General features: G+C 39.4%; 1 protein-coding gene across 9 annotated transcripts in view; it reads left to right on the forward strand.

Annotated features, from left to right (window-relative positions):
* kcnab2a (potassium voltage-gated channel subfamily A regulatory beta subunit 2a) overlaps nucleotides 1-25,069 on the forward strand; it is a 153,098-nt gene that overhangs the window by 103,044 nt on the left and 24,985 nt on the right. For 8 of the 9 annotated variants that reach the window (XR_011183669.1, XR_011183670.1, XM_069184009.1 and 5 more), the window contains 10 exons: nucleotides 1,266-1,309; nucleotides 3,531-3,568; nucleotides 6,073-6,152; nucleotides 11,600-11,644; nucleotides 12,886-12,930; nucleotides 13,838-13,881; nucleotides 14,415-14,501; nucleotides 20,990-21,075; nucleotides 23,013-23,133; nucleotides 23,903-23,997. Coding sequence is in view for 7 of the 9 variants with exons in the window: in XM_069184009.1 (XP_069040110.1) it covers nucleotides 1,266-1,309; nucleotides 3,531-3,568; nucleotides 6,073-6,152; nucleotides 11,600-11,644; nucleotides 12,886-12,930; nucleotides 13,838-13,881; nucleotides 14,415-14,501; nucleotides 20,990-21,075; nucleotides 23,013-23,133; nucleotides 23,903-23,997 (685 nt within the window). In the remaining 2 variants the exon portion in view is untranslated. Of the gene's footprint in view, nucleotides 1-1,265; nucleotides 1,310-3,530; nucleotides 3,569-6,072; nucleotides 6,153-11,599; nucleotides 11,645-12,885; nucleotides 12,931-13,837; nucleotides 13,882-14,414; nucleotides 14,502-16,363; nucleotides 16,409-20,989; nucleotides 21,076-23,012; nucleotides 23,134-23,902; nucleotides 23,998-25,069 lie in introns of all 9 variants that reach the window. The other variant, XM_069184013.1, reaches the window with a different exon arrangement.

The following is a 25,069-nucleotide window of genomic DNA, read 5'->3' on the forward strand; positions in this document are numbered from 1 at the left end:
AAGGAATGCAAATCCTGACAAGAGACACTCGATTGGTGATTATAAAAGGAAATTCTGTTGCTACTTGCTACCTGCACAAGACTCTGAACGCATTATTTTAAATATTGTTATCTTGGTGGTTAAGAATATCTGTTTGAGAAGACTGTTATGAAGAATTTGATTTGCCTTTGCTAGTACTGCTCCCTGAGGCGGATTTGTATTCTTTCTGTGCTTTGATTCTCTTTGTAAGCAGTGGTGATTTCACCCAGGCAGTGCAGGATTATTTGAGAAGTCCTCTCTCCTCTGCCACTGTGACTAATCTCCCCCATGGCACATATACTTAGCCCTCTTCATAACAGACCACCTCAAAGCAGGGACTGTGGGCAATTTAAAGCAACTCCAGATTCTGGATAAGCCGGTGTCACTGTTCTGCCACAGTGCTCTTTTCTACTTAATGCTTTAGTCACTTTCCTGCTCTGATATGCTTTTCATAGCAATTTGCATCTAAACACCAAAGGTTTCACATTCACTCTTCAGCAGGAGAATTCTTCAAGCATGATTTTTTCTGGCCTCTTGCTGGTAGTTCATCTGTAACTACAATCCTCATGCCATAGGAAGTAGGCAGCCTCTGATGCTTATGCAAAAGAAAATACTTTTCATGCATTGAAATTAACTTAAAATTGCAAATAATTTACAGGTTGAATGGTCTGGAATCATAGCGTATTTGCCAGTAAACAGTGGTGTAGTGTTCTCATGAATAAAATAAAAAGGCCATTTAAGTGATTTTGAATTTCATTTGGAATGAGTTAATCTCCTCATCTTCTGGTGTCTAGAATCTGTTGAATCATGTTTAGCAAAACTGAAAGGTGCAGTCTAAATCCTGATATAAGCTGGATTGTTCCTGTGAGAAAACGGTTGCAGTGTTGTTCAAAGGTCACTTCTATCTCATTATCACTTTAAGGAAGCTTCTTATGTTGAATTTAAGTCAAAGAAGTGTGTGCTTTAAAATCCTAATGGTTTGGCTGGTTTTGACTGTGCTTTATAACCATCTATGTTGATTGTTATGTTTTTAATTGTATAGCTCCAGGGCTTCTGAGTCAATGCTAATGAGCTTGACTATATACAGTAGGTGCATAATGCATAATTAATTCCACTGAACCTTTGGTGCCTTTGCAGGTGTGGGAAGACGTGTGCTTAACATGCTTTTATTCTGTTTGCTTTATACTGTAGGAAAGTGCTTAACGCTGAGTAGAGGTTCATACTAATGAGGTCTTCTCTTTTCACAGAAACCTTGGAAAATCAGGATTGAGGGTGTCCTGCCTTGGACTAGGTGAGTGCGAATGAGTTTGTTGTTTAAGAAGTCAAACAAAAAGGGTTGCATACAGAACAATAGCTCAAATGTCTGAAGGCCTTTGTGATGTAGATTACTTTTTAAACAGGTAAGATGAAGGTACCAATGTTAGTGCACATCAAGAAATTAAGGATATTCACAACCTGTGCTACTATTACCCTATGGTCTCTGATTGTTTTTTTTTAAATATGTCCTGCTGAATCATTGCAGTTTATCTACAAGAAAGTAAAGTATATAAACCCGTTTGCAAATAAACAAGCTGAGCTCTCCAAGTGAAGGAATTAAAGGACTTGCAAGGACTCTTTGTGTATTTGTGCAAGTCCTCTTGCCATCTGTCCTCCAGTCTGTATTAACTGACTGTCAGTTCCCTTCTTGACTATCCTCTACCAGCCCCGCGGGCATTAAACCGCCAGGTGACAAACAAAAGGCTTACATTAGCACAAACCCTTGCTAATGATTTCTGACATACAGTAACTTACTTAAAAGGTAGGCAGCTACTTTTCCATAGGACAATGAATGTCTTGTTCTGAGCAATTCTTTGTTCTTTTCTCACTCAAGTTTCCCCTGGTACTGTATATCTGTAATGCAGTTTTGTACCTGGGTTGTCTACAATATTGTACCCATATACCAATATTTGACTTAACAAGATTTACCCTGTTTCATCGTACCAGAGTATGCTAAAACATTGATTTGCCATAGTAAAGGTCATTATGGTAGTATTGCACAGTAGTCATAAACATTTTCCAAGGTAAGTTATGATCTAATGGTGGCATTGTGGTGCAGTAGTTAGCATTGCTGCCTCGCTGTGCTGGGCCCTGGGTTTAATTCTTGGGATTACTGCAGTATCCCCATGCAGTTCTCCCTGTTCATGTGGGTTTCCTTCAGGCACTCTGGTTTTCACCTTTAATTCCCTGTACCCTGCCTTGTGGCTCCTGCTTGCCGGGCTAGGCTCTGGCTCCCTCCCAATTCTGTACTGGATAAGGATGTCAGAAAATGGATGGATAATAGTCTAATATAATGAGATTGTTAATACAGGTTGGTTAGTGTTAGAAAACCTTGATATAAAGTTGAAGAAATCCCTTGGAAAAGAGTACAATAACTGCAGAACTACTTTTTGTTAAGGTGTCGTACGTTTTCCACTTAGGTTCGTATTTTGCAACATTAGTCTGTATTTTGAAGCAGAAATGTAGGGGACCTGCACAATCAGCCATTGTAATATTGTGGTGTGAGGTGATTGATGGAAGAATGAGTAGGATGAGTGGTGGGCTGCCTTTCATTCTTTACCTGAGTGTGGGCAGACAGACAGGAACAGCAGAGCCTAAGAACACTAAGATCAATGAAACAGGCATTTGGGGAAATGAATATGCTGTTAAAAATCCAAGTGTATAAAAGCAGCCTTCACATTTTAATTTTACCCTAAGCAGAAGCTTTGTCTGTTCTTTGTGTCAGATGTCATTGTATAGTGCCACTGACTGCACATGATGAGCCATCAAGGTCCTTTATCGGAACTCTTAGCTTATGTGCAAAATAAAACATTTTTGCTTAAAGAGGAAGAAAGGAAAATAGTGAAAGCTGTGAATTTGTAGAATTTCTGAGTTTTAGCTCAACTGTCACTCCCAATAACATAGTACAGAGCATTGCCAGAGTTAAATCAAACTGAAATGCCCTAGCAGAACTGGCTGCCGTTGGCTTGCACAACCAGTACAGTCTGCCTCTGTCTCTGTAATTGTGCAGAAAGGTCTACCTCACCACTACTGCAGTACAGGGATTATTCCCTGCTAGTTTTTGCTGTATCCCCGGTCAGGGTTCTTCTAAAATTGTTACTTGTTTGATTGACAGTTCAAAGTGATTTGTCTTATTTTTGGGAACTTAAGAAGGTTGCATTGAAATTTGTTAGAGAAAGCTTGGTATAGTATATATGCTTTGGACATGTTAAGGATTCCTTTTATTGTCATATGTACATCATTTTAAATACACAGTCACTTTATGTTATGCTATTTTAGCAGCACCAGGCCTTGTGTTCTTCTAAGGTGCTGTGTGGAGTTACTGAATTTGACTAATGAAGATATTGATCATACTCAGACAATATTTGGTTAGAAGAGGCATGTTCTTGCACACTTGCTAGGAATGGACTGGATTGTTGTCAAGTGATCTTAATGCCGGTTGGGAAAAGAAAATGTTTCTGTTTTGTTTTTTCCAGGAACATGGGTGACCTTCGGAGGTCAGATCACAGATGAGGTAGGATCGGCTGCCTTTTTTATTGCTGTCCTTCATTTAAACTCTTTGACCCTTTTTTAATACCTGAATCTGAGAGATTGTGGAGCCGAGGTTATGATGGTGTTTGTGCCTCTTACATCACAAACTGACTGTCTTCCCAGCTGAAGAACAGTCCCCAAGGTGGCGGGACAGCAGCTCAGGAAAGTAAATGCAGCAGGACATTTGGCTACTGACACTAAAGGTCTGGGTGGAACATATGGCTTCAGCAGTAAGCTGAGACAACAAGGAACTGAATCACGTAGAGTGGTTTGTATACGTCAGCTGCACTTAGTAAAAGCCATCTTCTGGACAAACAGTAATTTGATTAACGCCGCTATCGTTGGCCTCATGACAAAGGCATATGCTGTATCTTTCAAGGGCAAGGCACAATTTCCCCTTGCTTGAGTGTGAAAGCATGAATAGCAGCAAAGCCCAGGGACTTGCTGGCCTAAGGAGTGTCACAGCCTTTGGTATGACAGTTTGCAGGTCTTTCAGGGAGAATGACTAAAAGTGAGCAGTCAGATTTTTTCCTCTACACTGTGCAAAATAAGTTTTCCTGGCTTCGAAGCACTCTGAGTAGCCTTTCTATCCGGCTCCAATGAGCTGATGCACAAGCTGATCATTCGCCTAACCCATCTGAAGGCAGAGTTGTTGCGATAATCTTAATCTGCTGGATGCTTTAGCAGTTCCAAATAAACTAAAGTAAAAAAAAACCTTTAAATTATTGATGTTACCTTATAGCTTTGTGTTTATCAAATAAGGGCTTGTGCAGAGTATACACTCAGATTAAACCTTTCTTCTGCTGTTGGCCTGTTGAGTTTACAAATCAGTAAGAAGGTAGTAAGCATCATTTATCCTCTCACAATTACAGTAAGTCTGTCATGATAACCTGGGATGTTCCAATATCATGACAGTAAAAGATGACTTAGCATTGACCATTAAACCCAGTCTGTTTAGTGAAATATAGTCTTTCATAGTGTAATAGTGCTGACAACCCTTTGTCTGCACTATCCAGTATTTTATCATTTGATGCATAGCAGGTTCCCTTGTCTGAAAAGCTAGTTCAGTGTTGCCTGTCAGTATTAAGAGCTGGGTGCAGAGAGGCTTATCAAAGGGACCTCCATTCATCCCTCAGTTCGGCAGCAATGGACTGTTCACCCATCCTTTCAAAATACAGTCTTTAACTTTTCTAATGAAGATTTTCCAGCCACAAAAATATTTTTTTACGTAGGAGATTTAAAAGGGGGGCATCACAGTGGCGTGGTGATTAGTGTTGCTGCTTTGCAGGGCTGAGCTCTGGATTCAATTACCAGGCCGGTATCTGCATAAAGTTGGTATGTTCTCCCTGTGTTCATGTGTGTTTCCTCCTGATGCTCAGGTTTCCAACCATAATGGTAAATGGCTTCTGGGAAAATTGGCCCTGGTATGAGTGAATCTGTGACTGTGTGCGCCCAGCGATGGACAGGCTTCCTGTCCTGGGTGTATTCCCACCTCGCGCCCATTGCTTGCTGGGATAGGCTGTCACAACCCTGTAGTGGATAAAGCAGATAGAAAATGTATGGTTGGATTTAAATTTGGCTATCAGAGTATGAAACAAGCTACCCAACTACTGTATATTGTTGAAGCTGATATCCTGGCTTAATTTAAAAAGCTGCAGGTTGAGGATCCTTGGATCGATCACCTAGGGATCAAGATGGGCCTATTGGTCTCTTTTTGTTTGTAACCATTTTTACATTTTTATGTCCTGCACAGTGGTGTTTGTTTTAGTCCAAGTAAGGGTGATTGCTCAGAGCACACAGTGAGCCCTGTTCTCCAGATTATGAACAGGATTTCCCATCCAGCAGTGCAGAGTGGGTCGAGCACCGCAAGGCTAGACATGGTTGTGTCTGCCAGGGTTTCCCTCACAGTGAAACGGCAACTTCTGGGACCTGCGAGGCACCTGCATTCTTTCAGCAAAATGGATTCACACAGACATACACCTGTCCTCATTCTGTCCTTACAGCACGGTGTTTGTAGCAATAACCTGCCATGAAAACCAATTTCAGTATTAATTAACTGTCAATGCCAGAGGGTATACAATGGAAAACAGGTGGTGAATTACATGTATAAAAAATGGGTTCTGGTTATATTTTTAAGAAGGGATTTGTTTTGTTTATACAATATATATTTAAATAAATGTGACCCTTTAACCTTCTCTGTTGCACTGTATTTGCTGCGCATTGTTGATAGCAGTGCAAATACTGTACATTAAGGCAACATTTTGCCGTTGTGCCACGGTGAGATTCAGAGTCATGACATTTAAAATTTAAGTAACCATACCTGTGAAATGTGTGAAAACAACAGTCTGTGATTTTGGTATTCAGCTTCAGCAGCATTTCCCTACAGCTCTGTAATCTACACATGACTGAGCCTCATCTTCATCTCTTTGTCTTTCCCTGTCTGTCTTGCTGTCCACCTCTCTCCCTCCTTGTTTCTCCTGCTTCCAGATGGCAGAGCAGTTGATGACCCTGGCGTATGAAAATGGGATCAATCTCTTTGACACAGCTGAGGTCTATGCAGCAGGGAAGTGAGTAACAAGAAGCTGGGGGATTTTAGTTTCTCTCTGTATTTAATTAGATTTGTGAAGAGTCTGCATGCTTGTAAACGTTTATTCTGCTCTTGGGCTCAACAGCAGATCTAATAAAATAAATCATACTCAACGGGCCTACACTAAAATAAACAGACTGAGAAATTGAAAAGAGGCCACTTTTATCTAATGAGAGGCAACAAATGCTACGGATCCAATACTCACTTGTTAATCTTAAATGTTTCCAAGTATAGTAAGTATATAAAACTTTCCTGTGGTTCACCAAAAGGTAAATTAATATTTCACAAAGGGTATGGGGGCCTTTATGGTATGATCCACTCTAGGTGTCTTTTCCTTTTCAATGTTAGAGACATATTGCACCTTCACTATCATGTAAAAAATGTAGCCAGCCTAGGTTCATTGTGGAATACTGTAGTTTTAGATGTATATAAACACGAGGTGTCTGTGTATCAAGATGCTGCCCTTACCTGTAGACCCTCAGCAGGGCACTCTGAACCAGCAAAACAGAGATTAACTCAAACCTGACCATCTGCCTCAAAAAGAGCTTGTTAAGCTGCACTTACTTTGGAGGTACAGTATATAGGTCTCTTCCATGGCCTTACATAGAGTTAAGTGTTGTGTCCTGATTCAGCAGCATGTGCACCAGGAAATTCCAGTCATCTGCATCCACACCATATTATTTTAGCAGTCTAAGCTCCCACTACATATACAACATCTTAAAGATGATTCTGTACTTGTAGAAATAAATCATTTGATTTCTAAGAGATGGGACCATTTTAGACTGCTTCACAGGAGCATGATGATGAGATCCTGGCTTGAGACATGCCCTGTATACAGTGAAACAGATACCATTATGCCACAGGCAGCTACGCTATGGAGTAATTGTGTTTCACAATCTGTCCTCATGCTGACTGTGCGTATCACTAAGTAATCATCAAAAACACATAATCCATTTGATAATGGAACTGTTAGATGGGATTGAAGAACTGTTAAGATCTGTTTTTGCTAACATTAAGGTGAAGATTTTATTGATTTGTATTAGCTCTGTTACAAATTTAATAAAAATGCTTACAGCACTTGTAAAACACACAGAGATCTGTGATACCTTGATAACCTACTATACCCTATGTAAGCTAATGCACACAAATATCTGGAACTTTAAATTATGATTGATTATATTTCTAAGGTGTGTTCTTAAAATAATATTTTTTTGTTTATAGCAAACTAGGGCTTATCGTTGTGAATAGCAGCAAAGAACTGTGACAAAACTGTTGGCACCAGGAATCCAGTGGATTTTGTGTTAAGTAAGATAATCACTGCAACATGCAGCTTTTAGAATTAATCCTCACTGCTGGAGTGTAAGTGGAACTCACTCCAAGATGTGATGTGATGTTTTCAAAAGGCACAGGAACATCCATTCAAGTTGTATATTCTTCACGTTGAACAGAAATAGTGCTGCCGATGTTGCTTTAAGAAAAGAGCAATTCATTCTTTTTTAGTAGTTTTATTTCCTTTACTAAATCTCCAACCCTTAACTTCTTAGATGTGTCGGTTTGACAGTATGCTGTTTGAATGCAAGATGATATCTTTCTCAGAACTGTAGTCTCTCTGCCAGGACTCTTTTATCATTAGTGAATATTGACTGGAGCAGGACCTCGGTTTAATGTCAATACCTAGGAAGCTGGAAAATAATCCAGCTGGAAAATAAGAAGTAATGAACAATTACCTCTTTCTTTAAGTATTCTACAAGAAAGTATTTTATTGCTGCAAAAGTAAAATAAAAAACCCCAGTTACAGAATGTGCTTTTACCCAGGAATAGTGCTGAGCTGATGGTTTAAGGTATTGTTATATGATGTCAATGTGAGAGCAGATACTGTACCATGTATCATGCTGTGGTTTCATAACACTTTTAATGCATTTTTTTACTGTTTGGCTTCAGGCATTTGAATTTGGAAGAGCTGGCACAAAAAAAAAATCAATTGGAAGGTTTTATAATAGGTGCAAAAATTATTCATATGGTAAGTCTCCTGGCTGGTCATTCACAGCAGCAGATCAAAGTTATTGCTCTGTAGGCTACAGAGCTGTGATATGCAAAATGTGGCTATCGTACAGGTGCACTTGGTCCCACAATGTGAAGTATTTCATCTTTCTATGTTTTATTTATGTGTGCAGTACATACAGTTGGCTGTATCACACTCTGTCATTACTGCGTATTTTGCAGCCACAACTTAATGTAGTATGTTGGGACCAGGTTACTCTACATACTGTGAGTAAGGGGAGTCTTGTTTGATAGTCTAGTCTGATAGTTTGATAGTTATTTTAATAGGAATAAGTTAACAGTTGCCGGTTTTCCTTACTGTATTCTGCGAGCATTAACTGAGGACAAAAATGTAAACCTGTTTGCTACTTAGGACGTTTGCTACCGAATGTACTCAGAAAGAAGAACTGTATGCAGTGAATTCCCAATTGCAGGTTGGTCAGCTTACAGAGGTGTAGTTCCAGTAATAAGTGTGGTTGTCTTTGCCTGAATTATTCTCCAACACCAACTATGCAGTCCAGATACTTTTCTAACAAAAGAAATCGTGCACCTCTTGAGTTTACCTCTCCAATAAAAACATGAATTCAATTATTATCTGTATTTTACTGTGCAAAGTAATTACAGGTTTTAGTATTATCATTAAAATGAGTATTTTAGTGTCTTCATTAAGCTCTATTTTTTCACCAATATTCAAATTAAATGCATCAGAAACTACAGTATACGTATGAGTTAGGGTGGTTCCACTGCAGCTTCTTGTTCTTATTCCAGCAGAAAGGGTTAAGACAGGTCATTTTTTCCTCTGAGTCAGAAAACTAGCCCTAATAAAGCTCTGTCATCTGAAATGTACACACAAAATAGCAATCTGTCAGAAATGTAAAGTGTCTGGCAAACAGAAAAAAATTCTTGACCTAAGCACTTCTGTGCTTTCTGCTGGTGTTGCAGGGTAGCTAATGTTCTGAGTACTGTATGTTGTGTTTCACTGTGTCTGCTAAAATAAGAGCTGCCTGCTACAGAACCAGAGTGCTTACACACGCACATGCGTCCTTGCCATGGGCTTGGGGTGTAGAGAAGGCCCTTTCACACGTGTCTGTGGGAATACAGGCCTCACATGACACGTTCGATTAATGACAAATAAGTTGGTAAAGAAAATGAGTATTAGGGAGGAGTTAAAAACAAAATGGTGAAGTGTTTCTCATGTGAGACTGTTATTTTTTAAGATGGACAAAAGCAGCTAAAATAGTCAGACCAAAGCAGTCTGCTGCAATCCCAGCAGGATTAGATAGATTGCCATAAAGCTGAAAAGGTCTAGGGAAACGTTTGATTAAGTAATTGTGTGGTAAATTTTATGTGGTGTTCTTCCAGTTTTCCACTGGTATTAACTTGTTTATTATACAGTGCTGTAATTTCTGCAGTGTGCATCACACTGTACCATGTGTTTAACATGATTTCACATTCTTTATTGTACTTCACAGCATTTTTTCCATGGAGTACTTATATTTGCAACATCCACAGGAATTGATAGGGGTCACTTTCATGCAGCTCAGCTCTCATTAAAGAGTGCTGATGCCCTGGGGGGCAGGAAGGGGGGGGGTGAGAGAAGGGAGCGGGAGATCTTGAAATATTGATTTTGTGTATGAATGCAGAAGCGTGCAAAATCTAAACAGAATTCATAGGGAAGTTCCTGCACTCCTTTTTTTGCAGTTTTTTGTGCCTTTTAGACATGGTTAATAATTAATAAACCTTAAACTATCTAGATTTTGGTAGCAAAACTTAAACAGGACTACAAAATGACAAAGAGCAGGAGCTGCACCTGCTTTTCTTTTTGCTGCAATACTCTGCAGTGAGTTATCTGAGATAAGATAAGATAGAGATCACTTTATTAGCCATATACAATTTATTGCATTAGGAATTCAACTTTGCACATACCCCAGCTTGCTCTCCATGAGACACGCAGGGACACAGGCAGGGAGAGAGAAGCTTGGGGTCAGAGCACAGGGTCAGCCATTGTACAGCGCCCCTGGTGCAGTTGGGGTTAAGGGCCTTGCTCAGGGGCCCAACAGAGTAGGATTCCTCTACCGGCCACAGGATTTGAACCGGCAACCTTCCAGCCACAGGCGCAGATCCTGGGGAAGGAGTTGTATCATAACATTTCAGCATAGATCAGCAACCTGCTATTGTTACGCTTTATTGTTGTGTGATGTACTGTATAGGCTAACCGCAGTCCCTTTTAAACTGTTCACTGAGATAGGTTGTATTTGTCTTGTCAGCATAAAATAAAATACAGCAAAAACATGGACAACCACAGAATCCCCATATGAATATCTGCCATTATGTTAGAATTAATTCTTATAGGCTATGTTTCTTTTTGTGAACAGGATAACATTCTACTTAATGGACTAGTAAGCATTACTTTACTGGGGAACAGTCTGCAGAAATGGAGCAAAATCCATTTTAATTTTTTGATGTCGCATTTTGTGAATTTTAGCACTTTGCTCTCTTTGCCCCCATTTGATTAAAGCGTAACATATTACATTAACTGTGCAAAGACAGTGCAATTCTTTTTCTTTTGCTGTTTTTTTCCTGCCTATGTTTTAAATGGTTTTGTTAAAGCATCCGTGACACTGTCTCTTCTAATGGGAGTAGGGGAAACTCAGTCGCGAAGAAAACATCAGTCCTGAAGGCATACATGTGGCATCTGCCATTAAAAACTGCACAGAGTTTTACTTATTCACAGAGTTAAATACTCTGTTCATACAGTCTAAGAGATCTTCTTAATTAATGCATATAGTTAGCCCCCATAAACTGAAAAAAGGGATTTAGTCATGGCTGCTGCTGCAGATTACATACATACATATATATATGAAGCTTAATCTTTGATCTCTGATGTACATATGCAAAGAATGGTTATGTCATTGCACTGTAAAACTGGCTGGGTAATGGGATGTAGTTATCTTCTCCTACAGTCTTTTTTTAAATATTTTTTTTATGTGGGAAGTAAAACTGTACAACAACATGTGCTGACTGGTTGCACAGGCAGAAAATTACAAACATGTAATTCTGAATGACTTCAGCAGCATTCTGTTGTACAGTACCTGTTTGTAAGGTAAGGTGGCACCTAATAAAAACAGTTGTTGTAAATACAGTACAAAGCTGAAGTATCTGTTCTTTGCTTTTCCCTTAAAATGTGATGTTTATAAGTAATCCTTGCTAATTTGCTTCCATTACTGCCCCTTCTGACCAATAAAATCAAGTATTCATGGTTGAATCTCCTGATTAAGAGACCATACAGGAGAGCAGCATTACCTTTTTAATGATATATTTAGGCTTCAGCATTTGCATTATTTTAAGATATTTTTAAGACTTTTAAGACTTGTTTCTTTATTCCAGGGCAGAGGTGGTGCTTGGGAATATTATAAAGAAGAAAGGCTGGAGGTAAGGTGCTGTTAAGATTTTCTTATTCCCTCTAAACAATGAGCCCTCTTCTAGATCAAGAAACCTGGCTGTTGTGGTGTGATGAGAAAGCCAGTCATTATAAATTAATAAAGGGAACAATTCCACTACTGTGTCCCTCTTTCTAGCACGCTGCTGTGAAGGGGGGATAAGGTGAATAATTCATGGAGTGGGTTTGGTAAGCCTCACCTTCTGCGGCTGCACCACCCTATCATAGTGTCACCTGTCTTCCAAAATCCTTAGTGTGAGAGGATTGATGGCGCAAATTAGTTATTTATCATGAGCTTTCCATTACTTTCATATCTGAGTGGGCTGGCTGTGAAAAGTACATATACTTTTTGATTGTAAGTTAGCTTGAATGCAACTTCTAAGTACGGTTATTACTAATAATAACGTGAGTATATAGTTTTTACATGGGGCATTGGGGTGATGTTGAAGGCAGTGCTCTAGCTCTTTACGTACAGGGACACACCGTAGAAACAAAAGGAGTTTGGCTGCAAACATGCTTTAATTTGAAAGTATTTGCTTTTCACGTCTTTTTATTTTCTGTCTATACTTTGTTCTTGTTCATGTTAATGTAGGATCTGCCGTTTTGGGACACTTGGGCTACAATGTGTGTGTCTTACAGTTCCTCATATTATGGATAATGTACAGTTTGTGTTTGTGTGCTGAAAGGCGAGTGGTTGGTGTTGCCTGACCTGCAACCAGTCTGTTTGTGACTTGTCTGTAGAGTTACAGAGTTCAGTATGTGAGTATGAGTGAACTATGACTTCCTTGTGGTCATAAGACCTTGGTCATTTTATAGGCATGGCTTTTTAAAGGAATACTTCTTGTGATCTTATTATCTTGTTGTGGCAGTGAAGAATTTGGGTTGGGGGTGTCTGAAATAAAGGTTGCTATTTATAAATCCACAAGTAACAGGAACAAAAATCTAGGGTTAGGTGTTCTATTCTGAATCATTATATTATTCAGGATTTGTTAATCAACATCTGATAGGCTATTGCACATATTTTAATTAAAGAACTGTACAATAAGTGATTATATTCAGTTATCACAATGTAAAGGCATATATTTTAATACTGGTAATCTGCTGGAGCTAACCTGAATTGCACCTATAAATCAGTGTGTCTCAAACTTTTCATGTCAGTTTAAATATGATTTAAATTACAACTCCCCTTTCTCCCAATTGTTATCAACATGAATTGTTTATTTCTCTCTTCTAGACGTTCCAGTTTGGTCATCACCACCAAGATCTTTTGGGGCGGAAAGTAGGTGGAAATTTCTGTCCTGGTGAGGGGGCCCGGCTCCCTGTGGCACGTGTGGGTCAGAGCTCGAGCAGAGCCTGTGGTGTGACTCCGCAGTGCAGCACTTTAATAAGCTAAATGAACAGCGGGGAGCAGCAGTGGCTGATTGAGGGCTAAGAATATCTTGCATTTGAATGTGTTCGAAGCAGAGGGGGAGAGTCCCGCTCATGCAAGGCAATTAATGAAGAAGCACGCTGAGGAGTTGGGCTTCAGAGGCTTCATAATTACCTGTGCTTAACCAGGTTAAGTTCCCCCTCTGTGAATCCGCTGTCATTTGCATTGCAGATCTCACCACACGAAGTCTTTGCAAAGTTAATAGTTAATAACAGAGACAGTGGGTCAAAAATAATTGCATTATCTCTTTATACATGTATGTATTTACAAGTCCATGCCCCTCCCCCCCACCGTGTGATTAAGTAATTATTAATTACAGACAGAGTCCAATACACAATGGATTTGGAATACAAAAAGTCAACCTACCATTGCAGAAATCACTGTCTGTACCCTTTCACTGACAGGTTTGTCTTGTGTAAAGCGTCTGATTTTCAGGTATTTGTGATGATAGTTATCACAATCTCTTTATGAATTGGTGTTTCAGAAGACTTTCAGTTGTTACAGTATGTCAGCCAAGTGCTCAAAGTCAATCATGGTTCCTGACTGGGAGAGGTAAAGGCTTTTACTTTATGTTGCAAGTAATACATACTGTAAGTGCTTAATATCCAGACTTAATACAACACACGTTGCAAGTTTCTGTCACAATGTGCATTGTAGAACAAAGTCATCAAAAGCTCTGTGGAAAAGGCATACTGTTCCATTATTTGTGGTAATAGCTCTGCAGTGTATGAGTGTTTGTTTTTATTCTGTTTTTCAGAGCAGAGACTGAAAGAGGGTTATCCAGAAAGCATATAATTGAAGGTAGGCTTTGTACTTTGGTTTAAAACCTCATGTGTTGCAATGTCCTCCTAATAAGATGAATGTAGTCTTGTTTTGAAACACAAGGGTGATCAGAAGGTTGTTTTTGTACATGCTGAGTGCAAACTCTGATGTACGTGTTATTGTTATTGAAGTGGAGCTTCATCCCAGGATCTTTCATCTCTTCCAGTCCTTAATTTAAATGAATTCTATAAACACACTTGTGACTGTGAAGAGGGCTCTCTATCATGGGTCATAAGAAGCCTAAGTTGGAAAAGCATAGCTTTGTATCCAGACTAAACAGCCTCCCGATCCAACAGAAAATATTTCACATTCCAGTTTAAAAAGCCTTCGTAAGTGGCTGCACTTCAAGGATTTTTTAGAGGGGAGCCCTGGTCAATAAAATGTTTTTATTTTATTAAACAAAACATTTCCAGGTCCACAGTCCTGCAGTATCATTTAAAAGATAAAATCCAAAACTGCCAAATCCAAATTTAAAGAGACTTTTCTAAACAAGGTTTTGTCTCTTTTTGCAGGTCTTAAGGCTTCACTGGAGCGACTGCAGTTAGAGTATGTGGATGTGGTGTTTGCTAACAGACCGGACCCCAACACACCCATGGAAGGTAGGCTTGCTAATACCGTATTTTCTCCCTCTACCTCTCTTTAGTGACAGACCTGAAAATGAGTCATCTCAGCTGACTTTGCTGGATTTGCAGCTATGTTCAAGAGGCTGCTCCACGCTTTGGCTGAGATAACACCCACACTGCTCTGCATCTCCGCATGTTGGGATCTTTCTTGGGCAATAAATTGCTGGACAGGGTCATACAGCAGATCACTACCACCCCATTCCATTGTCCCAAGTAGCTTTCAACCACAGGTTTTCAGAAGCGCTGTAGTCAGTATTCGAAAATGCATTGATTATCCTTCCTTGTAACTTGTATAAGTTGAACTGATAGTACAATATTGAAATTGTGAATTTATTACTTTTTTAAATTGTACACATTTAATACTTAAATTGTACGCTAGCTTCTTGAATGTTAAGCTGAATTGTGCGGAAAGTTGTGGTGGACTAAAATAAACATGCTTACCTCACGATAAGCAGTTCAGAATCCCACAGGTTAACATCACCTGTGATAGACTTTCTCCCCTCTCCATGCAAAAACAGCAATTATAATTAAAAATAATAGGAATGATAAGTTAAATGTTTTTGCTTTAAAAATTTGTGGACTGTTTTTAAGAAACATGCCTTAAGATCAGATTACTTTACTTTTTATTCAACAAAGTGAATAAAACATAAAAAATTCAGGAATACAGTGGTTCAAGTTTATATTCATACTGAAGCCATAGTAGGTAAAGAGGTTCATTTCATTGACAATATGGCTGTATCTTCCCTTAAAATGTGATTCTTCCTTGGCTGCTCTGGGGAAATTACTGGCAATCACTAAACAAAGATGTTAGAATAAAGTTTTAAGACACTTGAAGGCTTTTATCATGTTTAGGGTCAAGTCAATTAAAACCTTTGTTTTAAATCCACACTTAGATATAGATACGCTCTTGTAAAATCTTTTAAGGCTATTATGTGACAACATGGCAGGTGTTTGTCGATTCTAGGTAATGAAATGTTAAAGCTGGCTGGGTTATAATCATACTCGGCAAACAATGGTAATGAGGTCTGCTTCGATTAAAGTGTAACATTCCTGGACTATTGTATGCCGTGATTTCTAGTTCCTTGCTGTGCATTCGGCCTGGTTCCAGAATTTTACCTGCAGTTTCAGAATTCACTTCGGCCTCGACATTAACAGTGAGTGGATTCTTTAACCAAAGGCAAGTAGGGATGGAGTGATGAGTCCTATTGCAGAGCAGTCTGATCCAGTCCAGTTTATACTGGGGACAATGCACGCCTGGGCTTGCCAATGTGAAAGTGAAAAAAAGCTGCACTTTTATAAACTTATAAAGCTTACTTAAGGCCATACACAAAAGTCAGCGGTGCTTCTTTTGTGTTCTGTATGTTCCAGGTTTTCCTTTTATTTCAGTATGTGTACATACATATACTATACATACTGTAAGCGTGCTGCGGATTGTTTTATTTCTGTTGGAATCACGAACAATACAAATTGCACTTAAAATATGAGTTGTGCATGGCTTTAAGATTTTGTACAAGTACTGTATGTTGATCAATGCATATAGCTTCCCTGATTTGTTTTTCGAGTATTAGATTCTTACACCTAGAATTCAGGGTTTTCTTTGTTTAAAAGCACCTGTCCCCTGATGCACGCCTGTTGCACATGTCATGATGTGCATGTGAGCCATTTGAGTGTTGAGAGACTGGGCTGAAGCGTCTGTGAGATCTGGGTAGAGCCTGGGCAAGCTGGTGCTGCTCTGCAGTGGGACTGGTACTGTACAGCTAGATGCCATTCCCTGAGATGCCATTCCAGTTAAAGCTATAAACTATGGTCTTTTTTTCTAAATCTTTTTTTGTCACCAGGAGACCCATTTAACACTTCAAAGTCAAGAACATTCATCATAGAAGGTACATGGTACCCTCAATCCAAGTATTGACCACCTATCTTTAAAGGCATTTTATGGCAGTGATTTATTGATTTACTACTGCTCCCATTCACCTGCCCTTTCCTGTTTTGGAAGAACAACAAAAATAAAATCCATAAAATGCTTTATTAAAAAACAGGATAGTTATCATATGTTGATTGATAAGTGACAAATTCTTGACCTTTAAAAACATCTTGCAAGTAAAATTTGGGAAGAAATACAAAATCACAATTTTAAAGACCTGATCATTCATTCATTTTCCTTCTTTTGTTCTTTCAGCTCTTGTTCATTGCTAGATTACTCTGCCACTGTTGAAATGAACATTTCGCTTTGTTTTTTTTCATATACTTGCCATATGTTTCTTTTATTTGCTGCCAGTAGGGCTGCATTGCTCAAAATACCCTATTTGCTTACCTGGGTTATAATGCTGAATGAGTAGAATGAGCAAATTGCAGCTTCTTTTATTGCCTGCCTTCATGAAAACTCTCCCACAGATCGTGATTTTTTTCTTTTTTTTCAACCTGCTTGCTGCTAGAATCCCTGCATTTGCTTCACACTGAAGGAGAGTTAGGCTGTTTGCTGATTACAAGAGTCCACTCTCTTCTGTTCCATATAATTACCCAATTATAACGCTTACAGTAATTAGACCTAAGTAAACAATCACCAGAGATAAAAGTGAACATTGTAAAGATTGATGATAACATTAGTTCACTTATTGGCGTACTTTGCTTTGTCTTATGTAAATCAGCTTTGCATCAGTCTTTCTGCCGCGAGTGATTATAGCCATTTCCTGACAAAGAATGTCTTTTCACGGGGATTGTTTGAGAACATTTTGGTTCTAATTTGGATTCATGTTCTATGATTGACCTTGGAAGACTTTGTCCATGGTGCATTGACTTTCTGATCACATCTTGAATTTGCAAAGTGTGTAACTTTTGCCCACATGTCTGGATTATACCAGAGGGACTTCTGCAATTCTTTACTAATGGCCACCTGTCAAAAGAGGACATCCTACTCATGCTGTGCCAGAGATCTGTCTAGATCTAACCAGAGTCTCTGGCTAAACACCACAGACTTGGACCTCTATCATGTCTAGTTCTACTTTGTTAAAGATCCTTTCACTATAGGGTAAAACCTAGTCATACTGATTCTCTAAGGTCAAAACGAACAAAAGAAGCTTCAGTTGTCCCCAGTAATGTGACATCAGCAGAATTTGTTTTATCCGCCTTCTGAAAAGCTCACAGCAATTTGTGCCAGAAACACTGCCTCGTGCTCCATGGCTTTTAGATCATTGCCAGTGAGTGCAGTAGTTGACACGCGAAAGACATCCAGCTGTGTTTATAATTGATTATCAATTGCGTGCCATAGCATTCTCTTTCTGCACACTGTACTGTGATATAAAGCATGCCTGCAGTCGACCATCTGGGCTTAATGGGCCCTGCCCAAAGTTACCCTGTGCTGTTTCACAGCCTCACAAGGAGGGAAGTCGTCTTCTCGAGATCCTTTCTTTTTCTGCTGTGTAGCATCTCTAAAATCCTTAAAATTATTCAGACGTTTAGAGCTTACTCATCTGTTTTTCTTTCTTTTCCTTGCGATTTCACCATTTCTTTTTTCCATTTCTGTTCTTTCCAGGAAAACAACAGCAAATTTTACAGGGTTTTCAAGCCAGTTGCAATGAAGTGTTGATTCAAGTGATCATTCCCACTCAGAACAGCTTGTACACACAGTCAGAACTTACAGTGTACTTGCAGAGGTTGAGGTGTCAGCCTTGTCCAGTCCGAGGAGCAGTGTGGGTCTTTCTAACTGCACTACCCCAGTGCTGTTGTGTCCCCCCCTCCCCCATTCCCTCTCTGCTTCGCTTACAGAACTTCTAGAGATTCCTCATTGTGGTCATCTGCTCAAGGTCATCATAAACTCTGTTGACAAGAAGCAGCTTAAGAGTGAATGCATCCCACAGCTTCACCAGTTCACACACCTGAGCGTTTGCCTTACCTGACATTCAGCTGTCCTTTCTCATTACACTTGTCTCACCTTTCATGAACACTTCAAAAGGTGAAGTTCGTCTCCCGTAGCAGCTGGAGTCCCATAAGTGACGCACAGTGGCACTGGGGCTCTGTGGTTTTTGTATGTGCTACTCTAAAGCAAAACTACAGCACTCATTCAGCCTTTCTAAAATGCGGACCCCGACTTTGCACATAACAAGCTAGAGGTTTGCTACTCCAAGACAAAATAATTAAATGGGCTTTTCTGTTTAGGTGCAGGCTGAATGATGTTAATGACAGATAACAAGTTAGTATTAATTCCTACTTTAGGGAACATTCCTTTCGGCAAGGTTCTGACAGCTGTAAGGTTCGCTACTGCGCCTCTGACAGTGACCACAGCAGAGCTTCTTCTCTCTTCTCCTCCTGACACCACTGCTTCATTGCTGTTTATTAAAGGCTGGCCTTGGTCACACAATACAATTTTTTTGCAAGATGATGGCTGATGTTACAGCACCTCCCCTCCTCCCATGTCTGTGTGTTGGTGCTGTACTGTGAGTGTTGTCAGTGCATGTGTTTGTGTGCTGCGTGCTCTATCCTTCCAGCGGCAGGCTCTGCCCTTCTCAGAGTCTTGCTTTGCTTTGTTTTTGTGTTTCTTTTCTCTGTAGCCTTGTTTGTGCAAGCACCTGCATGACGTAAGCTAATTTATTAAAGGAGCTACTGCAGAGCTTTATTCACTAATCTTGAACTTTCATTCTTAAGCTGGATAAATTTCTATTTGTGTTTAGCTTGAAAACAAAAGCTAGTATGTAGATTATCACGTTGCTGTTTCTTCAGGGAATATCTCTGGCCGTCTTCTCTGACTGGAGAGCACTTCCTCTCAGGAGACTTCACTGGCCGATGTGCCAATTCAGCTGTCTAAATGGACATCTTATTGCCATTGATTTATCAATTAACTGGTACATAAACAGTTAAAGTATAATGATTTGGTAACGCTAGCTTTCTATTGTAAACACTATAGGTTTGTGAGTAAGGCTCTTCACTTCTTAAGAACTGAATTAAACTGTTTTATTACAGTATATACTATATATATGCATGTGAATCTGCATATCTAGAAAATTCAATTTTTGTCTTGATTTCTATGTTTAAAATGTGCCATTGTGAAACCATAAGGCCATGTTTGGCATTAATTCTTGCACACAACGTGGGTTATTTTTTATTTCCCCCATGAAAAACATTCCTTCTTAACATTCAGTGCTTAAAAGTTTTTTCTCTGTTGAAAAATAACAAAATAAAAAGTTGGGAGAATTTATCTGATCATTGCATTTAAGGCTCCATCCACACACATTACGCAACTAAACAACAGTTAATACATTATTATATACATTTAATATATTTTATTTATATATTATATAATATATTTATTATCTACATTAAAAATAGTTGTATGCATACTGTTGTTTAACTGCCTAATGTTAGTAAGATATGACATTTTATTATTGCGCTTCTGCCTATTCTGATCTTTAGAAAATAAAATATGGTCAGCACAGTTTCCTTCTTCTCACAGCTTGTTCCTAGAGATACATCTGATCTGGTCTCATACTGAGTGACGGTGAACTATACAGTGCTGGACTGGAGCAGCTTGGGAGATCTCAAAACCAACCTGTAGATCTTAATAGCTAGAAGTGTGCTTTATAGAGGCATTGCCATGGGTGGAACAGTCTGCTATCTTTGCTTACTTTGGTATATATCAGCACAGATGCATACATCTATGCCCCAGCATGAGTGAACATACCCCAAACCAGGCATTCCTGGTTGTCCCATCCAAAACAAAGGATGTAGCATGTTTCTGTATGTTATCTTCAAAATCCTTATAGTTTCCCATAGTTCTGTACAGTTGCACTGTCATGAGCATAAATTAGAAGAACAATAAGATTGAGGGGAATACAAAGATATTTTCCAAAATGGAGTGATGGAGTTGAAGGGATGACTGGGTAGTGCGTCTTTTCCTGCACCTTTTTCAACCCAGCAGCCTTGTGCAAAGAACTGTATGTATTTTATGTACAAGAGGGATTGGAAACACATCTAAAGGAGATGTGTGCCTTTTGGCTTTTAATTCTAATTCTCACCTTGTGATAGCCAAACCTTTTTATTTATACCAGCAGAGAAAGGAGCACATAAACATTCTGGACATTCTGGAAAAAATGTCACATGGTGCTGATGTACAGTATTGAAACCTTGACTTTGCCTATAGAATGGCTGTAATAGGGAAATGAAAGAGGTTCATAATTTTCTGTGCTCTGTCAAACCTGAATCCAGAACTTTGAGCTCAATAAAACTCATTTCTCTCTGTTTTTTATCTCTTTCTTCTTTACATTCTCTGTCCTTTCCCTGCTTAATTGTTTCCGTGATCCCCCTTTTCACTTTCTCTGTTCTTTGCTGCCTTCACCTACCTCTCAACCCTACATCTTCTCCTCCCTCTTTTCACTCCCCCCCCCCTTCTCTGTATAACCCTCGCAATGTTCTGCTCATCTTGCTCCATCTCTCTCTCTGCCTGCCCTGGGCCTTCTGTGTTTGCTCCACAGAGACAGTGCGGGCAATGACTCACGTCATCAATCAGGGGATGGCCATGTACTGGGGCACGTCACGATGGAGCTCCATGGAGATCATGGTGAGCTGGCTTCTCGTTGGCTTGTGGATTGTGTCATAGCAGCAGGTGATGGCAGGGTTTCATGGTACATTCACATGGCACTACAGCTGTTTTGTAATACAGTTTACAGTTACACAAGGATTTTTGGTGAAATGTTTTACTACTGTGGAAGCACACAGTGAATCATAGGAAAGAACTGTGAATGCATGAAGGTAAATTGGTTTACAGGTGACAACATCATGACAAAAGTGCATTATTACTATGCAGGGACCATAGTAAACTTGTATTAAGAATCTAGCATAAGCACCGGAGCAGAAAAAGACACACTGTTGTTTTCCCTTGGCATGACCAGACTGAATCAGCCCCAGTCTCATATACCGTAGTTAAGGGTAATATCACTCTGTACTTTTTTTTCAAGTATTACTTTTTTCACAGTATGAAAATGGGTATTCCTAATGTTTGGTGATCTATCAACTTTAGGGAGAGTGTCATATTCCAGTGATGTGTCATTCACCAGTGTTTACAACACTAGATGTTTTGCTTGTGTGTGCCATGCCAGTGTCAGCCCAATCTGCCCAGAATGCACTACTACCTAGAGCAGTGTTTCTCAAACTGTTCATCCTAGGCACACTTATTTAGGAAATTAGCACACAGCCTCCCTTCCTTCACATAACCGTTAACAAACAGGAACATTCTTATGAATTTTATGAACCCTGATCTATTTCAGTGGCCTCATCCTGGCAGGAATTGACGGCAGAGAGCTCTAGTTCAGCCTCTCTCAGACATTCTTCATTCTGATTTTTATTCTGTCCATCGAACTTGAAAACTGAAGATTTAATTCTTTTTCTCATACTGTATGTAATGTTTCCAATATTCCAGTGCGTACCTGTTAAAGTCTGAAAGCAAATCACTGTCCTGCTTCACATTGGTTGAAAAACACTGACCTAATAATTCCAAATTTGAAATGAATTCCCACATACTGTACTGTACCTGTTACCTTCCTATAGCAAAGCCTACCAGAACATGTTTCCCTGAGCTGAGAAAGTGTGCAACCTCATTTTAAAGAGTGCTAGGTATCACTCTAAATTGTCTTTGGGCAGGCTGAATTTAATTTGGGATGGGTCACAAGCCTTAACAGTAACCCCCAGTGTACTGTACATTATTCCATTTCAAGACTCCAGCTCCAAATCTGACCCAGTTGTACAGCCTTAAGTAGAAACAAGGGACCCAGCCTTAATGAGCATAGAGACTGAAGTGAATTTCTCATCATATTGGTTTGAACTGAGTCCTTTGAATGGAGGGGATTGTGCAATACAGCTTTATTGAGGAGCATACTGTATTTCCCTGAAAATCTTAAATTGTTATTCCACAGCAGTGCACTATAGAAAGCTGATAAGCCACAGTGTTAACATACTAAGCCAGGTGAATTGAAGTCCTGAGCAGTGTGCACTCAAAGATGTAGGAACTATGTAGCACATAGGAGATTTGTAGTGTAGGGCTGACTCCAAGCATGCTGTACAGCCATGTAAATGTGTGTATAGTATTATTGAGAAGGACTGAAGTGCTATAGAGTCTGTTAATGCTTTGGGTTCCAGGATCAGAAATGGATGCTTGTCTTATATTAGAGCTTTGTAAATACTGTTTATTCTATTTCCTTTATGTGCATATTTTGATCGTGATTTTGATTTTTGACCCGGTTGTGTAAACACCCTTAGAAAACAGGAGATCTAGGCAAATATACTGTAGGGCCCTCAGGATCTGAGAATCAGTCTTTTAGATTTTTGCTTATGATCACACCACCAAAACAAGGCAATGAAATAAAATACAGCCTGTGTCTCAGAAGAGTGTTACCTGAATTGGAACTAATGGCTTACTCCGATGAAAGAACCAAGGTGATGCTTGAGAAACTCAAGTGACAACGTGAGCGTGCTCATTCCCTGCTGTTCCCACTCTTGCAGGAGGCGTACTCTGTGGCGCGGCAGTTCAACCTGATCCCACCGATTTGTGAGCAGGCTGAGTACCACATGTTCCAGAGAGAGAAGGTGGAGGTGCAGCTGCCAGAGCTCTTCCACAAGATAGGTACAGAGAGGGGCGATTGATCTAGACAAAACATGTAGATACTATTACATGTAGATACTTAAGTGATTTGCAAAATAAGTAAATAACATATTGAGTTTCATCCTTCTAGTCATCGACTAAATTCAAAGATAGGATATGCAGCTAATTTCTAGTATGGAAGAAGAGATTACAAATGAAAGGAGACCATAGAGCCTATTTTGTCTAGAAATTAATTCAACCAAATACCTCTGCTGTTTCTTGAAAGAGCCAGTGGAACAGCTAGAAGAAAGCTGTTCCGTGTGTTCCAAACACCAGCAACCATTAGTGTAAAGAAGTCATTGCTTTTTCAGTCGTAAATTCACTACCTTAGACAATTTCCAGTTGTCTTCATGGTTCTTTCTTTCTTTGTTTATCCTGAAGTAGATGTGCTCATGGATTTTCCCAATCTTTATACAGTATGTATTCAATTACGCAGTTACTATGTTTTATTAGATTTTATTTATTAAATGATGCACCTGGTAAAGACATTTCTTGGTATTATATCCTGTAACAGAAGCAATTTGGACATCTAAGATCGTCTGCCCACAGTTGTAAGAGGCCAGAGTAAAGAAATGGAAAAGAAAGCTTTCACATCCCTAAGATAATATACAGATTAGATCAGGCAGATAAGATTCTTACCTGTGTATCCAGTGTCCTTTGCAGTATGAGTACAGTGTGGAGTCCTAATGAAGCTTGTATGGGGTGTATGTGTTGAAGATGTGCTGCCTGATGGAATCCTCTTTCTTTCCAGGTGTGGGTGCTATGACGTGGTCCCCACTGGCCTGCGGGATCATCTCAGGGAAATACGACAGTGGGGTACCTCCTTATTCTCGGGCATCTCTGAAGGTACCGCTAGCCCCATGGTGACTGGTGCACTGCAGGCACCTGGGCTCCTCTCTGTGTTTCCACCACACCCTGCTGTACTGCAGGGCCTTATTTTTCTCTCATGTTGTCATAACTGTTCCGAGTTTTCTTGAAACTCTTCTATGCAAACAGATGAGGACAATATACAGTAAAGCCTCAACACAAACTGTACAGCCCAGACGTAAACACTGGTGGTAGTGACGTGAACTGACTTCTTAGAGATCTTCAGTATCCTAAAATCATGCATACTTCAACGCACACTCTGTGGTATTGCTACTTTACTTTTACGCAGATATAATGACCTTTTGTTGTTTCTCCTGCATTTGTGATGTGATATGTTGGGATAGTGTTGGTCTTCCATTGTGTTACTGTGCACAGCCATCTGTTTTTATGGTTTGATTGACCTCATTTAGATTGTTAAAATATATTTTTTACTTTAGATGACATAGCAGGCCCCCCTATGCAAGACTTCCTGTTTTCCCATAGAAATCTAGTTACTTCATTGCTTTAAAATACAACACATACTGTAATAGCTGTCAGCAAAAAAATGCTAGTTCACTTATTCCTTTTCTTACACCTAAATAACATACTTCCATAGAAGGTTTCATATTTTGTCGTGTTAAATATACTTCCAAGATACATGGAGTATATAGAGTGAATTAGATTGGAGCTAAAAAACCAATGAAAAAACTGTCCAGTAGTTGTCATAAAATTGGTTGTTAGTGATCTGCACATTTACAGGATTTTATTCCTTTTGATTCACACTCTATTAATGCAAACAATGTCCTTAATATTGTGAATCTTTGATATGGATGTACTTCTGGTGATGTCGGATTTTATATTGTCATTGCACATACACCTTTTTAAGTCAACCACTTCGTAGCTCAGTGCTATGTCTGTTGTGCTCATTAAGGGACATTTCTCTTTGAATTGAGCATGATCAACTAACAGGCACTGGAAACCATCTGCTGTTCATTTGTATTGATTTAACTTGAATTTAATGTTGATTAATTTAGTGCTAAATTTGTGTTGATTTCAACTTTTCTAAAATTCT

This window comes from Lepisosteus oculatus, chromosome 25 (genome assembly GCF_040954835.1).
Source record: "Lepisosteus oculatus isolate fLepOcu1 chromosome 25, fLepOcu1.hap2, whole genome shotgun sequence".
Taxonomy (NCBI): Eukaryota; Metazoa; Chordata; class Actinopteri; order Semionotiformes; family Lepisosteidae; genus Lepisosteus; species Lepisosteus oculatus.